We start from the raw sequence: 21,466 nt of genomic DNA on the forward strand, positions 1-21,466 counted from the left end.
GGCGGCAGGGAGCATCCGGGTCCAGGGTCCGCAGCCACTCGCCAGAATTCCTTTTTTGCTCCAGATCGTTCAACATCAGCGGCCGTCAAAGGATCGTTGGAAGAAGGGAGGTTGGGCGGTTGAGCAACAGTCACGAATTCTCTTTGGAGCCCGATATCCCGCCCCTGTGGCTCCCTTCTTCGTCTCCAGGGCGACGCGCTACGGAGTGCGACTGCGCAACGCTGACGTCACGCGGACCGAGTGGGCAGCGGTGTTTTGGTTCACGCCGCTCGCCGTCCTTCCCGGAGTCAGTAGTAGGAAAGCTTGTTCCTGTCTCCTCTTATCCTTTTTCGTCCCCTTCCTGGTTCTCTCTCCCTCCTTCCCCTCTGCTTCTCTTTTTCCTACTGCTGTCCCAGATACGGGCCATTTTCCGGGCCGGGCGCATTGAAGCGCGCGGCCCCGGGCCCAGTATATGACCCGCTGTCCTACTACCCCTCGCTTCCCGCGCCCCATGAGGCTGCGGGGTCGCGGCGGCGCTGCCCACTATGGCCCGGAAAGCAGTTAGCAGGAAGCGGAAAGCGCCTGCCTCGCCAGGAACTGGGAGCGACGGTCAGGGTCAGCAGGTGAGAGCTGAGAGGCCAGGTCCTGGTGCTGACGCCGAGCCACTAGGTGGGGGTTAGGGTTCGCCGATCCGGGAAGGAATCAGGGTCCAGTGTCTTCAGGGGCGGGATGAAAGCGGGAGTCGGGCCTATGGAGTAATTTTAGTTCCTCAAGAGTTCATTGCAGAGCAGATAGGCTGGAGGGTGGAAACTCAGAAGGGGAACTCAGAAATGGGACCTTCCCCCGGAAGCCTTCAGCCAGGGATACGACTGGAGGAAAAGCCAGAATCTTGGCTCTGGAGAAAAGGCAAGCCGGAGTCGAGGGGAATGGGAGGCAGGAGTTACTTGGAGGGAGCGGGAAGTCTGCCTCCCAAAGGCACTGGGAAGCCGGGCAGAATAAGACACAGCGATGATGGCGCCTGAGGTAAATTACCCAACGCCATCAGCTGGATCTTCTGGCATCTGGACACCAAGAAGAAACAACAATCAGTGTCATTCCTACCACCTCCTTTGGAGGGAAAGGCCTTGACTTGATTCAGACTCTGATTTCCTGTGCCTCCTGTTGGTGTATCAGTTTTTGAATTCTACAACTGGCAAAATAACAGAGGAACAGTGCATCACAGTACTAATAGGTACATCCGTGGAGGAGCTGAGACCCCTGTTTGGCACCCAGGGCCACAGCCTGTAAGCTCTGCAGGCAATACAGGCTGAGGGAAAGAGGCAGCCTAAGTGGGTATGGAACCCACAAGCCTCTCATTCACCCCCTTCCCAATCAAGGTATAAATATGTGAATCCATCACTCCTAAGAGATCTGGTAAGCCTTTAGTCCTATTCTTTTCTGTTTCTGTTCCCAGTGTGGGTTTCACTAGGAGTAACATCATTTCAATGCTGGAAGAGTTCAACAGGACTTCCTGAATTGCGATTTTTATTGTGTTGTTTTTTTGTTGTATGTAAATCCTGCAGGATGAATTCTTGCTTTTTTCCCCATAATACACTATAGTCTCTCACTCAGCCAAAGCTCTGATTTCTAATATTGCTTTTAACAGTTTGCCTGGGATCATTCACTTCACAAAAAGAAAAGACTCCCCACAGTGAAGAGATCCTTAGTGTATTACCTGAAGAATCGGGAAGTCAGACTACAGAATGAGACCAACTACTGTCGAGTGTTGCATGGTTACGCAGCACAGCAGCTTCCCAGTCTCCTGAAGGAAAGAGAGTTTCAGCTTGGGACCCTTAATAAAGTATTTGCATCGCAGTGGTTGAATCATAGGCAAGTGGTGTGTGGAACAAAGTGCAACACAGTAAGTGTCTAGGGGGTTTAGAACTTTGTCCTATGTAGCTTTACGTACTGCGGTCTAGAACCTCTCTCTGCACGATTTCTCCGTCTTGTTTCAATTTCTTTCTTTGTTTTTTTAAGGTAGGGTCTCACTGTGTAGGTCAGGTTAGCCGTTGACATAGTCCTCTCTACGTAGTCCACGCTGCCTTAAATTTGTGGTGATCTTCCTGCTTCAGCCTCTTGAGTGCTGGAATTACTGGTATGTACCACCATGTCTGGCAGCATCTTGTTTCTTTTGGGAGAGAATTTCCCCTCCTTCCCGTTGATGGCCTCTTTTCTCTTTTGGTGCCTCTTTTTTCAATTCTGCATCTTCTGATGGCTTCAAAAGAGTATGTTGCTTTCATCCTCTTAATTTTCTCTGTGTGCTAGGGCTGCTTCTGTTTGTTGGAATTTTCTTTTTCTTTTTTTTGATACAGGGTCTCACTGTGCATCCTGGTTGGCCTCAAATTTGTGGCAATCCTCCTACCTCAGCCTCCTGAGTGCTGAGATTACAGGCATGTGTCACTATGTACAGCCTGGAATTTTCTTAACTTCATCATTGTATATTGTTTTTTAAAGACAGTTTTGTTTTAGCTTGGCATAACTGATGCCATGTTAAACTCTGCATTTAACTAGTGCCCTGTATTTGATCCAGGAAAATGGAAAATTATGGAAAATCCCATAAGAAAAGCAGAATGAGCTGTATCTACAGGAGAAAAATTAACCTGCTCAACAAAAGAAGCAGGATGCAGGTGTCAACCGAAAATTAAATTGTTTCCAACAGGAAAGCTAAATTGTTTCCAATAAGATGTCTTTCTGATTCTTTCTTTTAAAATCTCTGTAACTTTCAAGTTGGGGCCACTTGTTTGGACCCTGAAGAGGGATAGTCTGTATTGTAGTGGTTCTGAGCTCAGTTAATTAAATTCCAAATGTATCAGTTTAGCTGCTTGGATTCCTATATCATTGTTCAGGAACCCACCTCAATTTTAAAGAAAAAAGATTAGGTAGTAATGATCCAATTTAGTGGCACAGCTCTCACAAGGTCCTAAGTTCAATTTCCAGTAAACCACCACCTCCACCATGTAATGGTCCTAAGGGCATCATCATTCAGCACTCATGATAGTGAAAATGTCAGTTCCATCTGCCAGCCTACACACATGAGCTGTTTACTATTTGACTAAAGATGAAATAAGCCTTTCTGTCTTTTTTTTTTTTTTTTTTTTGGTGACACCAAAGATTGAATCCAAGACCTTGCACTGGGCTGCATCCCCAGCCCTTTTTATTTTTTTTATTTTGAGACAGGATCTCAGTAAGTTGCTCAGACTGGCCTTGAATTTGTGATCTTCCTACCTCAGCCTCCCAAGTAGTTGGGATTACAGGTGTGAGTCACCATGCTTGTCTTGTAATTTTTTTTTCCCACTTGTAATTTGCTTTGAATTGTAATTTTTTTTAGTGTAATAGAATCCAAAGATGTATGGGACATGTACCATTACCTATAAAGAAGGCAGAAAATGTGTGTCTAGTGGTATATAGTTGGTATATGTTAGGTGCAAACATTTACTCTTTGGAAAGTAGCCTTCTGAAAAGGATGCGAGCAAAATTTAGTGTGGTACAAGAGTAGGGAGTAATTTTAAGAGAGTGACAGTTAAAAATAATGAAGTGAAAATTTATTTTTGTTTTTGTTTTGGTGGTACCGGGGATGGAACTCGCAACCTTGCACTTGCCAGGCAAATGCTTATGATCCCCAGCCCCCTGTGAAGTGAAAATTTAATCAACATGCTGTCTAACATAATTGTAGCCAAAGATATAAATGAGTTAAATAGTACAAATGGTTGGAACAGAAGGGTACAAAGAAGATGTCAGAGGAATGATAAGTGACAAGACCAGAAGGTGGGAAGTGATTAGGTTTAGGTGCTGCATTTTTAACTTACCCTGGTCTGAATCACAACTGCGATCAACTGAAAGAAGGTTGCTTTAAGATCAAGAGAAATCTTAACACTACTTGATGCATTATGATGCATTTGGTACTTGACACACAAGCTAGAAGTTGTTGGTGTTGATTTCCTTGTGACTTGCAACCCTTTCCAGCCAAAACACTTAATTTGGTACATGTAGTTTTGGGTACTTGCGGCCCCTCTGAGAAATAATTAACAAGTTACTGAGGAACCATTGTACTAGGAGAAATGTCTGTTAATAAAGGACATAGGAAAAAATTCAGTTTTGAGGAAGGAAGTACCATGGTGTTTGTGGCCAAGTTTTCATTTCCTTTTTTTTTGTTTGTTTTATTGGGGGGTTTTGTTTTGTTTTCATTTTTGGTGGTACTGAGGACTGAACTCAGAGCCTCTGCACCAAGCTACATCACTGGCCTTTTTTTATTGTTTTTAGAGACGAGACCTCACTATGTAGGTCTTGTTCAGACTGGCCTCCAACTCACAGCTGCACTCCTGCCTTCGCTTCCTGAGTGCTAGAATTATAGGCATGCACTGTTACACCCAGTTTTAGCTTTGCAAAATTGTACAGCTTGAACTTGGGTCCTCTTACCTCAGCCTCCCAGAGTGTTGGGGTTACAGGCGTATGCCACCACTCCCAGCTTTCATTTCTTGTGTTGAAGGTGGCTTGGCTTATATTGAAGCTTTTCAAAGCTAAGTAGTTGTAAGCCTTCACAAAACTTCCTTTTCCCAGTCACTCAGCCTATCTACTCATTGTTTAAGAGAACTGTCGTTGTTGCTAGAGTAGAAAGAAGTGTCTTCTGTTTGGGAGGGTTCATTCTGTTTCCCATATTTGCCCCATGGTGTTTAGCCTAGCAAACATTGCTGAATTATAATCTGAATTAATCATCAGAGTTTCCTGCTATTTGAGTTTATTAAGGTAAACATGTCATAAGTCAGCGTCTTTGTGTGTGTGTGTGTGTGTGGTACTAGAGATTGAATCAAAGGCCTGGTGTATGCCAGGCAAGGGTTCTTTCAGTAAATTATATCCCCAGCGCCTCACTCCATTCTTTTTAAGATGTCATCTCACTGTGTTGCCCAAGCTGGCCTCAAATTCACAGTTCTGTCTGAGCTTCCTGAGTACCAGGGTTATAGGTATATGCCACTGTAACCTACTGACTTACTCATAATACCCACCTCTGTATTCCTGCATCCTGGTGACATAAAATGTTTGGAGGTTAGGGGAAAAGTTGTTTTCTTTTTGTAGTTAGTTCTCTTTGCTTAGCTGGGGAAGCAAAGCAAGGAAGCTTTTCTCTGAGCTTTGTGATATTTGGCAAATGTTCCCTTGTCTGTGCCTTAGGATTAAATGGGAATAGTGGTATTTTGTGTGTCTAGTAAAAAGTATGGACCGTTTGTGAAGAATGATGAGATTCTACTATGACAAGCTTCTGAAAGAGTTAGAAGGGCACAGATTGTGGAAGCCTTGAAAGTGTAGCTGACTTTTACACTGTGAGGGATCAGGGGACAGTAACTCAAGGGTTTTTATTGCTCAATGAGCAAAAGAACATTTGTAGGAGGCTAGTGTCATGGACACGAGAGGTAATGAAGATCTGAATCTGGAAAGTTGCAGGGAGGGGATGAGTAGGAGACAGATGTAAGACATCTTAGAGGCGGATTCTGGATGTGATTGAAATGTTCAGATTTTCCATTCTCACAAGTTGAGGTTAAAAAAGAAATGTTCAGATTTATATGTCACCACAGGATGAAGAGTTCGTCAAAACTGATTCTCAGGGCTGGGGATTTAGTTCAGCGGTATAAGTGCCTGCCTTGCAAGTAGGCAGTCGTGAGTTCGATCCCCGGTACCAATAAAAAGGAAAAAAAGACAAAAAAAACCCCCACTGATTCTCATGTGCCGGGCATGGTAGCACCTGCCTGTAATCCCAGCACTTCGAAGGCTGAGGCAGGAGGATCACAGTGAGTTTGAAGCCAGTCTGGTCTACATAGCAAGTTCAAGGCCAATTTGAGCTACATAGTGAGTCCCTGTCTCAAAAAATACTAAGAGTATTAGAACCTAGAAGACTGGGGTTTGTGTCAGGAGTGGGGTAATCTGAGAGGAATAGGGCTGTTTGCTCTGGAGGACACTATGAGGAGGTGAAGAGAAATTCACCATTTGTGTATTTAATCTTGTCTAGAAGGAGGTTAAAACTCTTAATTGATAGTGACGTAGCCTAGTTAAGAGGATGCTTGGTGTTTTGCATTTTAGAAAATGTGCCTTTGTTTGTTTGTTTAGTTGATTGGTTTTTTTGAGGCAGAATTTCACAGTGTAGTTCAGGCTGGCCTAGAACTCACTGTGTAGCCCAGGATGGCCTCAGCCTCCCAGGTGTTAGGGTTACAGGCATGCACCAACACACCTGGGTTAATGTTCCTGTTTTGGTCTCTGCTTAGATATGATTATAGAGTGGCTTGGTGTGGGGGTTGGAGTGTACCTCAGTGGTAGAGCACTCGCCTAGCCTGCATAAATCTGGGTTCAGTTTCCTCATCGCAGAAAGCAAAAGAAGAGACAGGAGAGTGGCCTTGTCTGAGGGTGATGTTTAGTGAACCTATGTATTTTTACAAGGACACCAAGGCCTACCTGATAGTATAAGACCCAACTGCCTGGTATCACGGGTGCTTTTGTCTTTTTCACTGACTCTCAAAATGACGGTCAGAAGAACACTGCTGAATTCACAGATAGACTTAGGGGATCATAGTGAAGCAGATAAATCAGTTGGCTACCATTTGCCATGAGATAGGAGGAAAAATTTTGAGGAAGCCTAAATTCAGAGGTCGGGTAGAACGGTGAAGTGCCAAGATTGAGAAAATTGGCTACCTTATATCCCTGAGTTTACATATTCAGATTCCTGAAATCCTAAGTGCAGAAAATGAAACTTACTCGATATGCAGGGAAGCAAAATGTGATTATGTGTAGGAGTTTTACTCAGTTCCCCTTATCTTGGTATTTTATTGTACCAAACGGATATAGCTTCTTAGAAAATGATTTTAAGCTAGGCATGGTACTGCTACCTATAGTCTCAACATGTCGAGAGGCTAAGCAGGAAGATTGCAGTTTCAAGCCCAGCCTGGGCAGCTTTAGTGACTTCATAAGATTCTTGTCTCAAAAATTTAAAACAAAAAAACAACTAAGGGGCGGTGGCACATACCTGTAATCTTAGCACCGAGAAGGCTGAGGCAGGAAGATTGCCATGAGTTTCATAAGTGTGAAAACAGCCTTGGCCACATAGTGAGTTCAAGGCTAGGTTGGAATACTTAGTGATATCCAGTACAAAAAAAAACAAAAAACAAAAAGCAAGAAACTTGCAGAATTCTTGAGCCAAGCCAAATGTACATTTTTTTCATTTCTCCACATGTAATGACAGGTTAGCAGCATTTTTAACTGAATGATCCATCTATATTTTTTTTAGACTAGAAACCTTCTAGCTAGCCATTTTTTATTTATTTATTTATTTATTTATTTTTGTCTTTTTCCTTTTTACTGGTACCGGAGATCGAACTCACAACTGCCTGCTTGCAAGGCAGGCGCTTATGCCGCTGAGCTAAATCCCCAGCCCCTAGCTAGCCATTTTAAAAGCTGACACCTGGTTGGGTGTGGTAGCACATAACTGTAATCCTAGCCACTTGGGAGGCTGAGGTGGGAAGATCACAAGTTTGAGGCCAAATTGGGGAATAAGAGATTGTCTGAAAGTGAAAAGGGTGATGTAAGTGCTTGTCTACCATACTCCAGGATCTGAGTTTGATCCCCAACAATCAAATTTTAAAAAAAAATTAAAATTAAAAAATAAATAGAACCCTGGGTACGATGGTGCATGTGTGCAATTCCAGCATTCGGGAGGCTAAGCAAGAGGATCACTGTGAGTTCAAGCCTGGCCGGGGCTATGTAGTGAGTCTAGGCCAGCCTGAATACATAGTGAGACACTGTCTCAAAAAAATAAAATAAATGGGAGCCCAGGATATAGCTCAGTGGCACAGCACCTGCATGGCAAGTGCAAAGTCCTAAGTTTGGTTCCTGTACCAAAAATAAATAGGAAGAATATGGTGGCATATGCCTGTAATCTTAGCAATGTGGAGGCTGAAATCAGTAGGATTGCAAAAGTAAAGTCCAGCTTGAGAAATGTAGTGACTTAGCAAGACCCTGTCTCCAAAAAGGGGGAACCTGGAGATGTAGGTCCATGTACAGGGGCTGACTGAATCCCCAGTATTGCACATACACATACCCCAAAAAAAGGCCAGGCATGGTGTCTAACGCTGAGGCAAGGGGATTGCCATGAGTTCAGGCTCAGCCTGTACTACAGTAATGGCAAGACCCTACTTCAATAAAAAAGGCAACTTGTCTCAACAAGAACGCTGTCTGAGTGGTGGTGCTGCAGGCCTATAGTCCCAGTCCTTGGGAGGTTGGTCAGGGGGATTGGTTAAAGTTCAGGATAAGCCTGGTCTATATAGTGAGACTCTGCAAAAAAAAAAAAGCAAAAATCAAGGATGTTGATTTTAGGGGAGGTTTAGTTTCTTTGCTGTTTGTGACTTTGCCTCATTGCAGGATATATCACATACCTGACTTCTGCTCTGTAAATGTCTGATGTGTTCACCCGCCCTGTCCCATACTCCCAAATTCTGCAACAATCAGACACGTGAATACATACACTCAAGTACCTGTCTATGAATTTGAAATATACACTCCTCTAGTTGACAACCACTGCAGAATTTGAAGTGATTTCATGGATCAGGTTTTAAGTGATTTAGTCCTTTATTTCAGGTACAATCGGTTTGAGGTTTTCAACACTGGACAGTGAATAGAAGATGAACATATTGACCTATTCTTGTGCTTTTTCTTCATATCTATGTCTTTGATAGATATTGCAGTCACAGAAATAGGGTTATTCTATAAGCTTGTATATGAGCAGTTTTCTCTTGGAATAGGATCTGTAGGTGGATCTGGTTAAAGAACTGTGGGTATAGGTCATTGGCAGAGCACGTGATTAGCACGTGCAAGCAAGGTACTTGGTTCAATTGCAAGCACCACCAAAAAAAAAAAAAGCAACAGCAGTTAGATGTAGTGGCACACGCTAGTAATCCCAGCACTCAGAAGATTGAGTCAGGAGATCATTATGAGTTCAAGGCCAATTTGGGCTGCTTAGTGTGTTCAAGTCCAGCCTGAAAAGCATAGTGAAACCCTGTCTCAAAAAGATTAAAAAAAAACAACAACAACAAAAAACGGAATCCTGGAATACATAGTGAGACCCTTTCTCAAAACCAAAAGGAAAAAAAAAAAATTTAAGGGCTGGAGATGTAACTTAGTGCAAAGGCTATGGTTCCATTCCTAGCACTGGGGGAAGATGAGAGGTTAGGCAAATAGGAGTTTTTCTTGTATATAAGTGTTTCTTTCCTGCTTGTACCTTAAGGATGAGTTTATTCATACTTTCTTCTTTTTTTTTTTTTTTTTTTCATATCAGATGGGTAATGTGCCGAGGTCGTAACAAGGTTCAAAAGAGGCACATGTCATGCATGGAGCATGAACACCCAATCATCACACTTATGAACCTGAGGATCTATTCACACTTTCTTTATATCTTGTTCTAGGAGATAAAAGAAACTGACCTCAAATTGAGAAGCTATGTTCAATCCAGTAAACTGCATTTGGCTTCTTAAGCCGATGATTCTTCTTCTTTTTTTTTTTTTTTCTTTTTTTTTTCTTTTTGAGACAGGGTCTCACAAGTAGTTCAGACTAGCCTTGAATTCACTTTGTAGCCCAGGCTGGTTTTGAACTTGCAATGGTCCTCCTGCCTCAGCTTCCTGAGTGCTGGGATTACATAAGTGCATCACTATGCCTGGCTAACTGATGATTCCTCTTGAATGGATTAATTTGCCTTTGGATCTGTAGAAGCCACCAGTCAGTTGTTAGATGAAAATGTTAGGTGAAGATATTCAGTATTTTTTGTATGGTTTTTGTATAGTTGGGGTTTGAAACAAGGACCTTAAGATACTAGGCAAGTGCTATATTACTGAGCCACATCCCCAGCCCAAGGCAGGCTTTTCCTTTTGTTTTTTAATGGAGATTTATTGACCCTTCGCCACTGAGCTATAGCCATTCTATTTTTTGTTTTGATATAGAATCTTGCTAAGTTGCCAAGTTGGCTGCAAACTTGCGATCCTCCTGTGTCAGGCTCTCAAGTAGGTGGGATACGGGCAAATACTACCACGTTCAGTTATAGGACAGTTTTTTTTTAATACCAGGTATCAAACTCATGACCTCATACTTACGGGTGAGCACTTGAGCCGCTGAGCTAAATCACCTGCTTATAGGATAGTTTTTTAACTGAGAAGAATTGGAACAGTATGTCTGTGTTTGATTAGTAGGAGAGTTTTGTGGTTTGTATCTGCACTTATTAAATCTGTAAAAGTAATTGCATTTCTTCTCCTCGGCATAGCAAGGAGTTACAGTAATATAAAATCAAGTCTCAGACAGACCCAGAAGATATATAAAGGTAATACAGTCCCAATCACTGGTCTAATGATCACAAGTTCCCTTTTTTCTTTATGGTTTTTTGAGACAAGCATCTCTGTGAAATTGAGGCTTGCCTCAAACTGATGGCAGTTCCTTGGCCTCCTGAGTGCTAGTGTTATAGGCATGTGGTACCATGTTTGGTGTCCTGTGCTTTTGTGTGGCACTGGGGTTTGAACTCGGTCTTTTGCATTGAGCTATATCCCAGCCCTTTTTTTTTTTTTTTTGGAGACAGGATCTTGCTCCATAAGTAAATTGCCTGGGCTGGGCTGGGCTCAGACTTCATATCCTATTACCTGCCAAAGTGCTGTAATTACAGGCATCTGCCACCACACCTGGCTCTAGTTCTCCTTTACTAGTTAGGAAAACAGACCAGAGAAAGAAAGGGACATGCCTATCTGAAATAGCAGTTTTCTCTTCCTCCAACCTCTCTCTTCCTCCAACTTCTCCTTTTTTGCAATACTGAGAATTGGACCAAGGCCCTTGTGCATTTTAGACAAGCACTCAACACTAAACTATATCCCCAGACTGTTTATGTATGTTTATTTTGGGACAGGGGCTTGCTTGGTTGTCCAGGCTGGTCTTAAACATGCAGTCTGCCTTTCTCAACTTCCTGAGGCTCATAATTTGCATTACACAAGTACTTCTGAGATTGTTTACAGTGAAATACTCCCAATTGGTAGAGAACTAGTGGCAGAAGACTGCTCATGATGTCTAGACCCTGCATAAAGTTTTTTTGAAATTTTGAGAATATCTTAAATATTCTTGTTCATTTTGTACTATAGTATATATCCTTGTGTTTGTTTTGCTGTGAATAAGAAATGTACTTGTTTTTTTGCTGGGCGTGTAATCCCAGCACTCCAGAGGCTGAGGTGGGATGATTGTTGTGAGTTTGAGACAAGCCTGGGGTACAAAATGAGCTCAAGGCCAGCCTGAACTGCATAGCAAGACCCCGTCTCAAAAAAGACAAAAAAAAAAAAAAAGAAGAAGAAATGTACTTGTTTTTAAAAAAAATCCAAATGCCAGTAGTGCCCAAAAAATTTAACAAGTTTAAAATTGTTATAAAATTGAATTGCTTAAAAAAAAAAAATTGAATTGCTGAAACTTGTTCACTGAAACTTTATGTTATTGTTTTGTTTTTTGGTTTTATTTTTGAGACGGTCTCACTACTCCCAGACTGGCCTTGAACTCAGTGATCCTCATGGCTCAGCCTTCTGAGTGCTGGAGGTACAGGCGTGCACCACTTTGCCTGACTACACTGAAACATTTGACTTACCTTAATGTTTCGCATTCATGCTTCTCTGTATTAGTATTAAAACTTCATACACACACACCAAAATGGAACGATCAATACTTGATCTGTCCCTAATCATGTGCTTAGGTAACTTTTTTAACCCCATGGTGGAGTGGGGAGATAGCTAACATTCAGAACTACCAATAACAGGCATAAAATAAAAAATTTTTTTGAGAATGAAATATTTTTCATCATAATGAATTAAGCATGTTCTTCACATATAGGGCCTGCTAGTTGGATATCTTGTGGCACAATTGTTACACATGTTAAGTGGAGACCTTACTTGCCTCCTGCAAAGCATTGATAGCTGTGCTCTGCAAGCATGGATCTGTTTTGAAGTCCTGAGCAGTTCCTTGCACCAGACACTGGAAAGAGAGTTTGCAAATCAAAAGTTCAGTGGACTTTGGATCATGTCTGATTTCAGAGAGCCACAGTCTCAGGCCTGTATCAACCAGCTTTCTCCACCTCTCCAGTAGAGGGCGCACTCTTATTAGTAGCTTTTGTAAGCAGTTTCAGTGGATTTGTGGGTGTCTGCTTTGTAAAACCTATAGTGTGAAGACCTCCTTACTTGCCCCCTTTTTTTGGCTGAGCTTGGTGAGCAAGAGCTGGTGCTGGTATTAGAGAGACATGACCTATTCATCATTTTTTTTAATGCACCTTTTTGTTTTGTTTTTGTTGTAGGCAGGTTCCTGCTGTTTTTTAGGTTAGCCTTGAACTCAAGGTCCTCTTGCCTCATTCTCTCCTGAGGAGCTGGGTTGTAGGCTTGTGTCACCACACCCACCTCATGATTTTCTTAATAAAAATAATGTCATTGAAGGGCCTTAAAGTGTAGCTTTGTGGCAGAGCACATGCTTAGCACTCATTAAGTTTAGTCCTCAATATTGCTGTCTCTTATACACACACACATACAATCAAGTCTGTTAAGATATGGAATTTTTCATTTCCTGATTAAAACTCCAGAAAGATGAGGTGTGCAGGGTGTGGTGGCACACTCCTGTAATCTCAGCATCTGGGAGGCTGAGGCAGGAGGATTGCTGTGTTTAAAGCCAGCTTAGGGTACAAAGTGAGTTCAAGGCCAGCCTGAACTGTATAGTGAAACCCTGACTCGGGTCGGGGGTTTAGCTCAGCTGTGTAAGTACCTGCTTGGCAAACGTGAGGTTGTGAGTTTGGTCCCCAAACTCACGACCAAAAAAAAAAAAAAGAAAAGAAAAGAAAAAGAATCCCTGTCTCAAGAAGACCAAAAAAACCCCACAAAACAAACAAATGTGCAAAAAGCATGACACCGCCAGGCACAGTGGTGCATCCCTAAAATGCCAGATACTTAGGAGGCTGAGGCAAGAGAATCACAAGTTTGGGGCTGGGGATTTAGCTCAGCGGCATGAACGCCTGCCTTGCAAGCAGGCAGTCATGAGTTCGATCCCCGGTACCGATAAAAAAGAAAAAGACAAAAAAAAAAAAAAAGGAGACTCACAAGTTCAAGTTTAGGCTCGGGGCATAACTCAGTGGTAACATGCTCATGGGTCCAACCCCCAGTATCACACAGCAGCAAAACCAAAAACTCACAGTGCTGCATCATAAATTTACATAGTTTACCTGGGATGTGATACATGGACACATGTAAAGCTACACACAACATAAACGCCTCACCAGTAGTTCCACTATGAGTGCTAGGATGCAGAAACCGTCCACAGGTAGGGTACTCACTGTATTTCCTAGGGAGAACATCATTTGGTGAATAGGAAACAGGGTGGTCTCTCCTACAAGAGTTAGAAAATTCAAGCAATGTTAAAAGACTTGAACTGGACCCGTTTGTTTAGTTCTGTTTGGTTTCCAGGCAGGGTCTTGCTAGGTAGTTCAGACTGGCCTAGGATCTACTGTTAGTCCAGGCTGCCTCCAACTCATGGAAGTACTCTGGTCTCAGCCTCCCAGGTGCTGAGATTACAGGTGTATTCCATCAAACCTGGTTTATGTCATGATTTACTTTATGAGGCTTGGGCCGGTTTATCTGATACAGGGCAGAGAATAGGGAAGGAGAAACTAAATGTCATTGGAAGTTGCATGGCGAGAGCTAGCTAAGCAAGTTTCTCCTGGGTATTTTTTTCCCTTTTGGGTTATGTCTAGGCTTTGCTAATTAATCATCCCATTAATCAGCTTTCTTATGGCGAACTGGAATTACTTGCTTAATAACCTGATGCCTTGTAAATTTAAGATCTCCCTGGGGTCCTGTAGCCTTGATGATAGATAAACATGGATTGCTAAGAGCAGAGCTTGGCCAGAAGGTAACTTCACAGCCATCTACCTGGGGAAAATAATATAGTCTGGTTCCTTTGGTTGAGTCCTGCTTTCTTTGGGTCCCTGTTGCCCCACTTTACGAAGGCCCAAATTACTTGAATCATCAAAGAAATAAAAGAGTTGTATGAGGTTAGCATTATTTCTTTTACAGATATTCAGTATCTCTATCTTTATCTCTGCACCATCTATTTATCTATATTCCTTCCTGGGGATTGAACCCAGGACCTTTGCCCTGAGCTATATCCCCATCCCTTTTCTTAGTTGGTATTTTGATACAGGTGCTCATTAAGCCAATAATTGCCCAGGTTGGACTTAAATTTACAATCCTTCCTTAGTCCACGGTGGAATTACAGGCACGTACACTGCACCTGTCATGCTTTTTCATTTTTGCTATGTATTATTTGAACGTTTCTGTGGTGTTTCTTGGTTTGGCTCTGACCTCTGTTCCTTCTCACTTTCTTGTTTGGGATAGAGAATGGATTCCTCTGGTTTGATTTCATTGTATTTCCTGTGCCTGCTTTCAGCAGACTTAGACTCCCTACCTGCATTTTTACTGTCTGACTGTAATATAGTTTATCTTGGTGTCTAGGTGACCTTCGTGGGTTTGCTTTCCTTCTCCATTAGTCTCTATTCTAAACTACCCAGAGTTGTTTTTGAGACAGGGTTTTGCTGTGTGGTCCAGGCTGGCCTTGAACTTGGCATTCCGTCTGCCTCAGTCTCCTGAGTGCAGGATGGCAGGAGTACCCAGCAACCCTGAGTTTTACAAACTTCGTGAGGTTCTCCTTTTAAGCCACCTTGGATCTTTTAAGTATGCCATTTATGTGTGTCTACATGTGTACTTGAATATGAATGCAGAGGTGGACTTACAAGTCTTAACATCTCTCTGAGCAACAGCTGTTGCTTATATCCTGATACAAGTTACGGGAGGCCTCAGGCTTAGCTTTCCAGTGTGCCATTGTTCCCAGTAGGTTAATAAGAAGCGACCCCACATTGGGTTGTGCGATAGGAGCTATATAAAGTCATTGGTTTGCTGTCCAGAGCACAGAAGAATGACTGTGTGGCAGTCAGTCCCCATCCCAGTGCCTTCCCTTGAAGAAATGGGAAAGCTCTGTCCTTTAAATGGGGCTTGGTCTTCCCTCTGCAGGAGTGAGAGTACGGATGAACTCTGGTTTCCTGAACCCTCTGCAGGCCCTCCTTTCTTAGGTTTTCCATGTCCTTGCGTGAAATGTTTTTCATTCTGGAATGGTGGTGCACATCTATAATTCCAGTACTATGGAAGGCTGCCTCAGCAGGATTGCAAGTTCAAGTCCAGCCTGAGCAACTAGCAAGACCCTGTCTCAAAAAATTATAGGGCTTGGGATGTAGTTTATTGCAGAGGACTGGGTATAATTCCCAGTAGCGCTAAAAGTTTTTCATCCAGTTTATCACAAAACTTAAACCTTAGCATAATAATATACTACTGTTAGCAATCATAAGGTAAAGCAATTCTTGCATGCCAGACCTTTATTTTGTTAAATCTGTATAGCAACTGTATAAGTCATTTTTATTTTTGTGTGCTGAATTTTTCTATCCTAGGCAAGGATTCTTCCACTGTACTACACCACTAGCTCACAAATTATTTATTTGGCTTTTTGAGACAAAGTCTCACTGTGTAGTTCAGGCTGGCCTTGAGCTCACTTTGTAGCCCAGGCTGGTCTTGAATTTGTAATGATCTTCCTGCCTCAGCCTCCAACTGCTGGGATTACTTGTGCACTATCACACTCAGCTAGCCTGTAAAATTTTATATCCTTTTTTTTTTTTTTTTTTTTTTTGAGACCAGATCTTGCTACATAGGCTCAGGCTGGCCTCAAATTTGCAGCAAGCCTCCTGCCTCAGCCTGGATGCTGGGATCACAGTTGAGTACCACCACTTCGGGCAGAACTCTCAGGACTTTAAACAGCCTTCAGATTCCATAGAAGAAACTCCCTATCTTTCCATGTTGTAGGTCTCTGTTTACTCTGAGTCAAGAGTCTTTCTAGATCAGTGCTCAAGTATCAGTGTGCCTAGGAAACTTAAGTGTGCTGAAGCTAGATTCAAATTGAGTAGATTTGGGGCAGGCTTGAGATTTTGTATTTCTTAATTTCTCTCTCTCTCTCTTTTTTTTTTTTTTAAGTAAGGTTTCCCTAGACGAGCCCCAACACCGGACTCAAGGTACCTTCTCACCTCAGCTGGAACTACTGGCACGTGTCATTGCAATCAGATTCCTGTGTTTTGAGGGGCTGGGGATTTAGCCTAGCAGCTAAAGCGCTTGCCTAGTGAGCGTGAGGTTGTGAGTTTGATCCCTTGTACAAAAAAAAAAAATCATGTGTTTTGTTTTGTTAAGCAAAAAGGGTCTCACCAGGCCTGGTGGTACATGCCTGTAATCCCAGCACTTGGGAAGCTGAGGAAGAGAATCATTGTGAGTTCAAGGCTTATGTGGGCTACAAAGTAAGTTTAAGGCCAGCCTGAATTGTATAGCAAAAACCTGTCTCAAAAATACGAAAGAAGAAAACAGCAGGAAGAGTCTCAATTGGTGGTTGTTAAACTTAGAACATCATCAGATCTGTCTGGAAATTCTTGAAAAGTGTGTATACACACACACACACACACACACACACACAATTTGTTTACTGTGTAGCCCAGGCTGACCTTAAACTTACAGTGATCATCCTGCCTCAGCCTCCCAGGTACTGGAATTGCAGTCATGTGCTAACATGCCTGGCTTAAACTCAGAAATTTTTAATGGGAAGGTTTTATGACAGGCCTGGGAATTTGTTTGGCTTCATAGGTGTTTTTGTCTCTTTGTTTTAAAGAAAATTCCCTACTTTCCTTTTTTTTGGTTTGGTTTTTGTATTTTCTTTCATCATGTTCTTAAACCCAGAGCGTTGTGCATGCTAGGCAAGCACTTTATCACAGAGCTACACCCACATCCCCAGGTTATTTTAATCATCAGTCTAGGACTCACTGGTCTAGATGCTAATATATTATGGATGCGTCTTCTCATACAACACACAGACTCGTGAGTTGGCCATTAGTGTAGCTTCAGAACATGTTTTGATTAGAGTAAGTGTTTAAAAGGGTAGAGCTGCTTGAGCCCGGCAGGTTTGAGGTCAGCCTAGCCAACACTGAGATCCCATCTCTGTAGAGGGAGCGGGGAGGGTTTTATACATCTTAAGGTATACATTTAAAAAAAAAACTTACTTTATAGCACTGAGGATTGAAGCCAGGGCCTTCACACTGAGCTGCATCTCTAGCCCTTTTTAATTTTTATTTTGAAACAGGTTTGGATGAGTCACTTTAAGTTGCCCACTCTAGGCTTGAACTTGTCATCATTCTAGCTCAGCCTCCCAGAGTACTGGACTGACTACAGGTGTGCACCACCACACCTGACTTTTACAGACTGTGAAGGGACTGTGAAGGCAGCAATTATTTTTCCCTGGTTAACAGTTAAATTCTTTGTTTGTGTGGTGATGGGCATCAAACCCAGGGTCTCATACATACTAGGCACGTGCTCTACCACTGAGCTACAGTCCGCCTCCCATAGTTACAGGCTTAGCATCTGGAACCAGACTGCTGAATGAATAAGATCTGAGCCACTGAATATCATGATACCATGAAGAGTTGAACAGTGAACTCTAATGGGAAGAGTAGTCTCTAAAACTGATCTTTTTCGAAAAATAATCTGTGGGTTGAATCCTGGAAGGGAAAAGGCATTAGGTTGGTAAAGGATAGAAGAGAACTTTATAGAGAGAAGAAAGCCTGAGCAAAGGCAGGAAAACATAGAACAGACCAGAACAGTGACATATATACTTCTGAAATCTTTTCAGAAACCTAATAATAGTAAAAGACATATTTAATCCTGGCTGAGAGGCCTTCTGGGAATTGTGTTTTGTGTGCAAGTTTTTGTGCATGTTGAGGAATAAATATAAAATATGCCCATGCTGATGGAAAATTTTGTGTTGGTCTGGCTCTGTGTATCCATAGCTATTGCAAGACCTGTTTGTAGTTTTATGTGCCTCTCAGGCAGAATTTAGTCATTTTTAGTCTATGTGCATGTAGGATGGTAGTAATATGTCTAATACTGTGTTTACTTATTTTCATGTTTCATTTGACTGATAGTCCTGACCATGCCTTTACTAATTTCCAGGCAACATGTTTGTTGCTGTTTCTGGTTTTTTGTAGTCTTGGGGATTGAACTCACGACCTGACACTTGCCAGGCAGGCGTTTATGTCACTGAGCCCCTTGGGCTGGGGATTTAGCTCAACGGCATAAGTGCCTACCTGGCAAGCATGAGGTCGTGAGTTCAATCCCCAGTACCACAAAAAAAATAATAATAATAATAAATAAATAAATCCCCGTCCCTTTAATTAAATGTTTGATGGAGGACTAAAAGTATAGCTCTGTAGGAGAGCACTTGCGTGGCATGCATGAGACCCTGAGTTTATCTCTAGCACTGCAGGAAATAAAAATAAGGGGAAAAGCGTATTTGATTGATCATCAAACAAATGGGTATTTATACCCATCATCTTCTGCATTAAATAGAAATTATGTTCAACTTCTACATCCTTTTCTCTTACAGCTCTTTGTAGTAGATGTCGAGACAAGCCAGATCACCAAGATCCCCATTTTGAAGGACCGAGAGCCTGGAGGTGTGACCCAGCAGGGTTGTGGCATCCATGCAATTGAGCTGAATCCCTCTAGAACACTGCTGGCCACAGGAGGAGACAACCCCAACAGTCTCGCCATCTATCGACTGCCTACACTAGATCCTGTGTGTGTGGGAGATGTAAGTTTAAGTTTTCTCAATAGTTGTAGTTAGAGGTAACCTTCTTTTAAACAGGGACTAGTAAGTAACATATCTACTTGGGTGGAGTGGTTTCCTTTGCATATCTGTTAATTCTAGGACCATTAGGTGAGGTATAAGGTGATGATAACAGAAGAGGAACTGGGGCTGGTCCGATGGCAGTGGGTTATCAGAACTTATTAACATTAGTGTCACTAAAGTTGGTATACCACCCCCCCCCACTGCTAAATTTGACTGGCTTTAAAAAAATAATAAAAAAAAAAAGAAGAGGAACTGGGCTCCACAGGGTATAACAAGTGTGTCGACAGAAGAGCGTGTGCTTCATAAAGGCACACCCCTCAGGAGCCAGGGACAGTGGGCTGCTATTGGGATCCAGTGTCTACAGATCTCCCCGTGTGGTCAAAGAGCAGGTTTATTAAATCAACCATTCAGCACCCATGGAGTCTTCTTTAGTCAGGCGTTGTTTTGGATCCTAGTGAGCACAGAGCAAATGAGTCAGATCAGGCCGTTACTCTCATGAAACCTTAATTTTGATGAAGTGTGACGTATAAACCATAAGAGCCAATAGCTGTTTTCCAGTAATATGTCGGAACGTGATGTGTGCTGCAGAGAAGAGTAACTGAAGGGTACAGGAACAGAACCAGGGAGATGGTGTTAGATCAGAGGTTAGTCAGAGAAGGCCTGATGAAAGGAATGGTACTTGAGCAGGGGCACTTAAGGAAATAAGATACAAGCCTTATAAGTGTTCCAGACAAAAACAGGAGCCTTCGATATCCCAAGTAGAAAGCAAGACCTCTGTATGCATGAGACATGTTTGTTACCTGCAGTAGTATCTGTGTCTTTCCAGCCTTGACCCTCAAGAAAGGCCAGGTAGGGGGCTGGGGATTTAGCTCAGCGGCATAAGCGCCTGCCTTGCAAGCAGGCAGTCGTGAGTTCGATCCCTGGTACCGATAAAAAGGAAAAAGACAAAAAAAAAAAAAAAAAAGAAAGGCCAGGTACTGTGACATATGCCTGTAATTGTAGTTTCTCAGGGAATAAAGGCAAGGAGGACCTAAAACTCAAGTCCAGCCTAGGCAATTTAAGAAAACTCTTTCAGAACAAAACAAAGCACAGGTTGAAATTACACCTGTAACCCCAGCACGCTGAGAGGCTGAGGGAAGATCATGAGTTCAAGCCCAACCTGCACAGTTTAGCAACTTACTGAGATCCTGTCTCAAAGAGAAATTTTAAAAGGCCCAAGAATGGAGCTCAGTATGAAAGTCCTGGGTTTCAATATCCATTACTACACAAAAAAAGGTTAAGATTCTGAGCTGAAATCAAGCCCTATGGGTTGAGATCACCAGTGACCACAGTTGCAATTTTTTCAAAGATATTTTTAGTGAGACCTAGATGTTTTTCAAGAGAGTTCATTACAGTCCTATTTCAATGATTTATTTTTTTGTTTCCCTCCCTGTACCTGTCATTCTTCCCTCCAAGGATGGACACAAGGACTGGATCTTTTCCATTGCATGGATCAGCGATACTATGGCAGTGTCTGGTAAAGTTACCTTTTTTAGGGAGCTTTCCGTGTGGTAGGGACATAGAGCTGGCATTTGAGAAGCAGTAGTAGTATTTTAGGAAAATGCCTGATAAACAAACACCAAGAATCCAGAGCTCTTGTTTCCAGTGTTTGCTCTTCCTCTCTCACTGTGTAGGTGGATAAATCATTTCCCCTGTACTGTTAACTTTCTTATTTGTAAAGTGGAGATGCTGGCATATTCATCTATTATTCATACTCTGTCTTGTTTCAGAAAGTATGTATAATAGTCCGTTGTGGCTAGACACATTTTTTGTGGGGCTTCACTGAGACTATGGTGGTAAGTGTGTTCTGGAAATGTTGATTTGATCTCCAGAGTATGAGAAGCAGTAATTATCTGTATAACTTCGTAGCATTGAGTGTCTTACTGATAAAGCTGTATAGGACTTGGAGATTTCCTTTCTAGTGATTAGAACAGTGGTGGGGTGGGGAGGGGGGAAAAACATGTAGGAAAATCAACCTATAGAATCACAGGTGCTTTCTGACTACTATCAGCAGCCTAGAAAGTTGACTCAGAATGCCAGTCAGTTTTGCTTGATATCCATAGATAAAAACAATCCCCTCATTTCAGATTCCCAAGAAAGAGAAATCAGTGGTTACCAAACTGAGAACATATATTATTTCATAAATCCTAAGAATAATACTAGCAGATTTGCACTGTAAGCCTCATGTCATAAATGAGCGCTTTTGTTTGTTTTTTGAAAGAGTGTTTTACTATGTAGTTCAGGCTGCCCTTGAACTCACTGTGTATTCCAGACTGGCCTTCAACTCAGTACTCCTGCCTCAGCCTCCCATGGGGCTGACATTACAGGCATGAGTTACCATCCAAGTAAATTTCCTGTCATTTGATCTCTCGGTGGAATGAAAGTTCCTTTTAAGATAGAAGCTGAATTGTGTCACACTTATGTGAGACCCTCATATGAGAATAATTTAAATAAATTTGGCTCATGGGAATCAGGACTTATGTTTGTTTTGAGAATCTCTCATCTCTTCTTTCAGACACTCAAGGAGTATTTGGTGTTCTTGGGCTGATCGTGTCCACATCTGCATTTCCAGAGCAGTATACAGGAGTTTGAAACATTAGCTATGCCTCAAGCTTGCAATCCT

At 42.3% G+C, this 21,466-nt stretch overlaps 1 protein-coding gene and 1 non-coding gene across 3 annotated transcripts in view; one reads left to right on the forward strand and one right to left on the reverse strand.

The window, feature by feature from the left end:
- Positions 1 to 289: 289 nt before the first annotated feature.
- Positions 290 to 21,466, forward strand: part of Dcaf12 (DDB1 and CUL4 associated factor 12) — a 38,599-nt gene continuing 17,422 nt past the window's right edge. Inside the window, exons 1-4 of one of the 2 annotated variants that reach the window (XM_063226411.1) lie at positions 293 to 602; positions 1,625 to 1,879; positions 18,559 to 18,765; positions 20,260 to 20,320. In XM_063226411.1, the coding sequence (XP_063082481.1) occupies positions 525 to 602; positions 1,625 to 1,879; positions 18,559 to 18,765; positions 20,260 to 20,320 (601 nt within the window). In that variant the 5' untranslated portion in view covers positions 293 to 524. Of the gene's footprint in view, positions 603 to 1,624; positions 1,880 to 18,558; positions 18,766 to 20,259; positions 20,321 to 21,466 lie in introns of both variants that reach the window. The other variant, XM_063226415.1, reaches the window with a different exon arrangement.
- LOC111757129 (small nucleolar RNA U13) lies at positions 9,320 to 9,421 on the reverse strand. The gene has a single exon (XR_002791508.1). It is a non-coding gene; the product is annotated as a small nucleolar RNA U13 (small nucleolar RNA).

This window comes from Cavia porcellus, unplaced genomic scaffold (assembly GCF_034190915.1).
Source record: "Cavia porcellus strain 051 isolate PalLab524CR breed Dunkin Hartley unplaced genomic scaffold, mCavPor4.1 scaffold_1, whole genome shotgun sequence".
Lineage (NCBI taxonomy): Eukaryota > Metazoa > Chordata > Mammalia > Rodentia > Caviidae > Cavia > Cavia porcellus.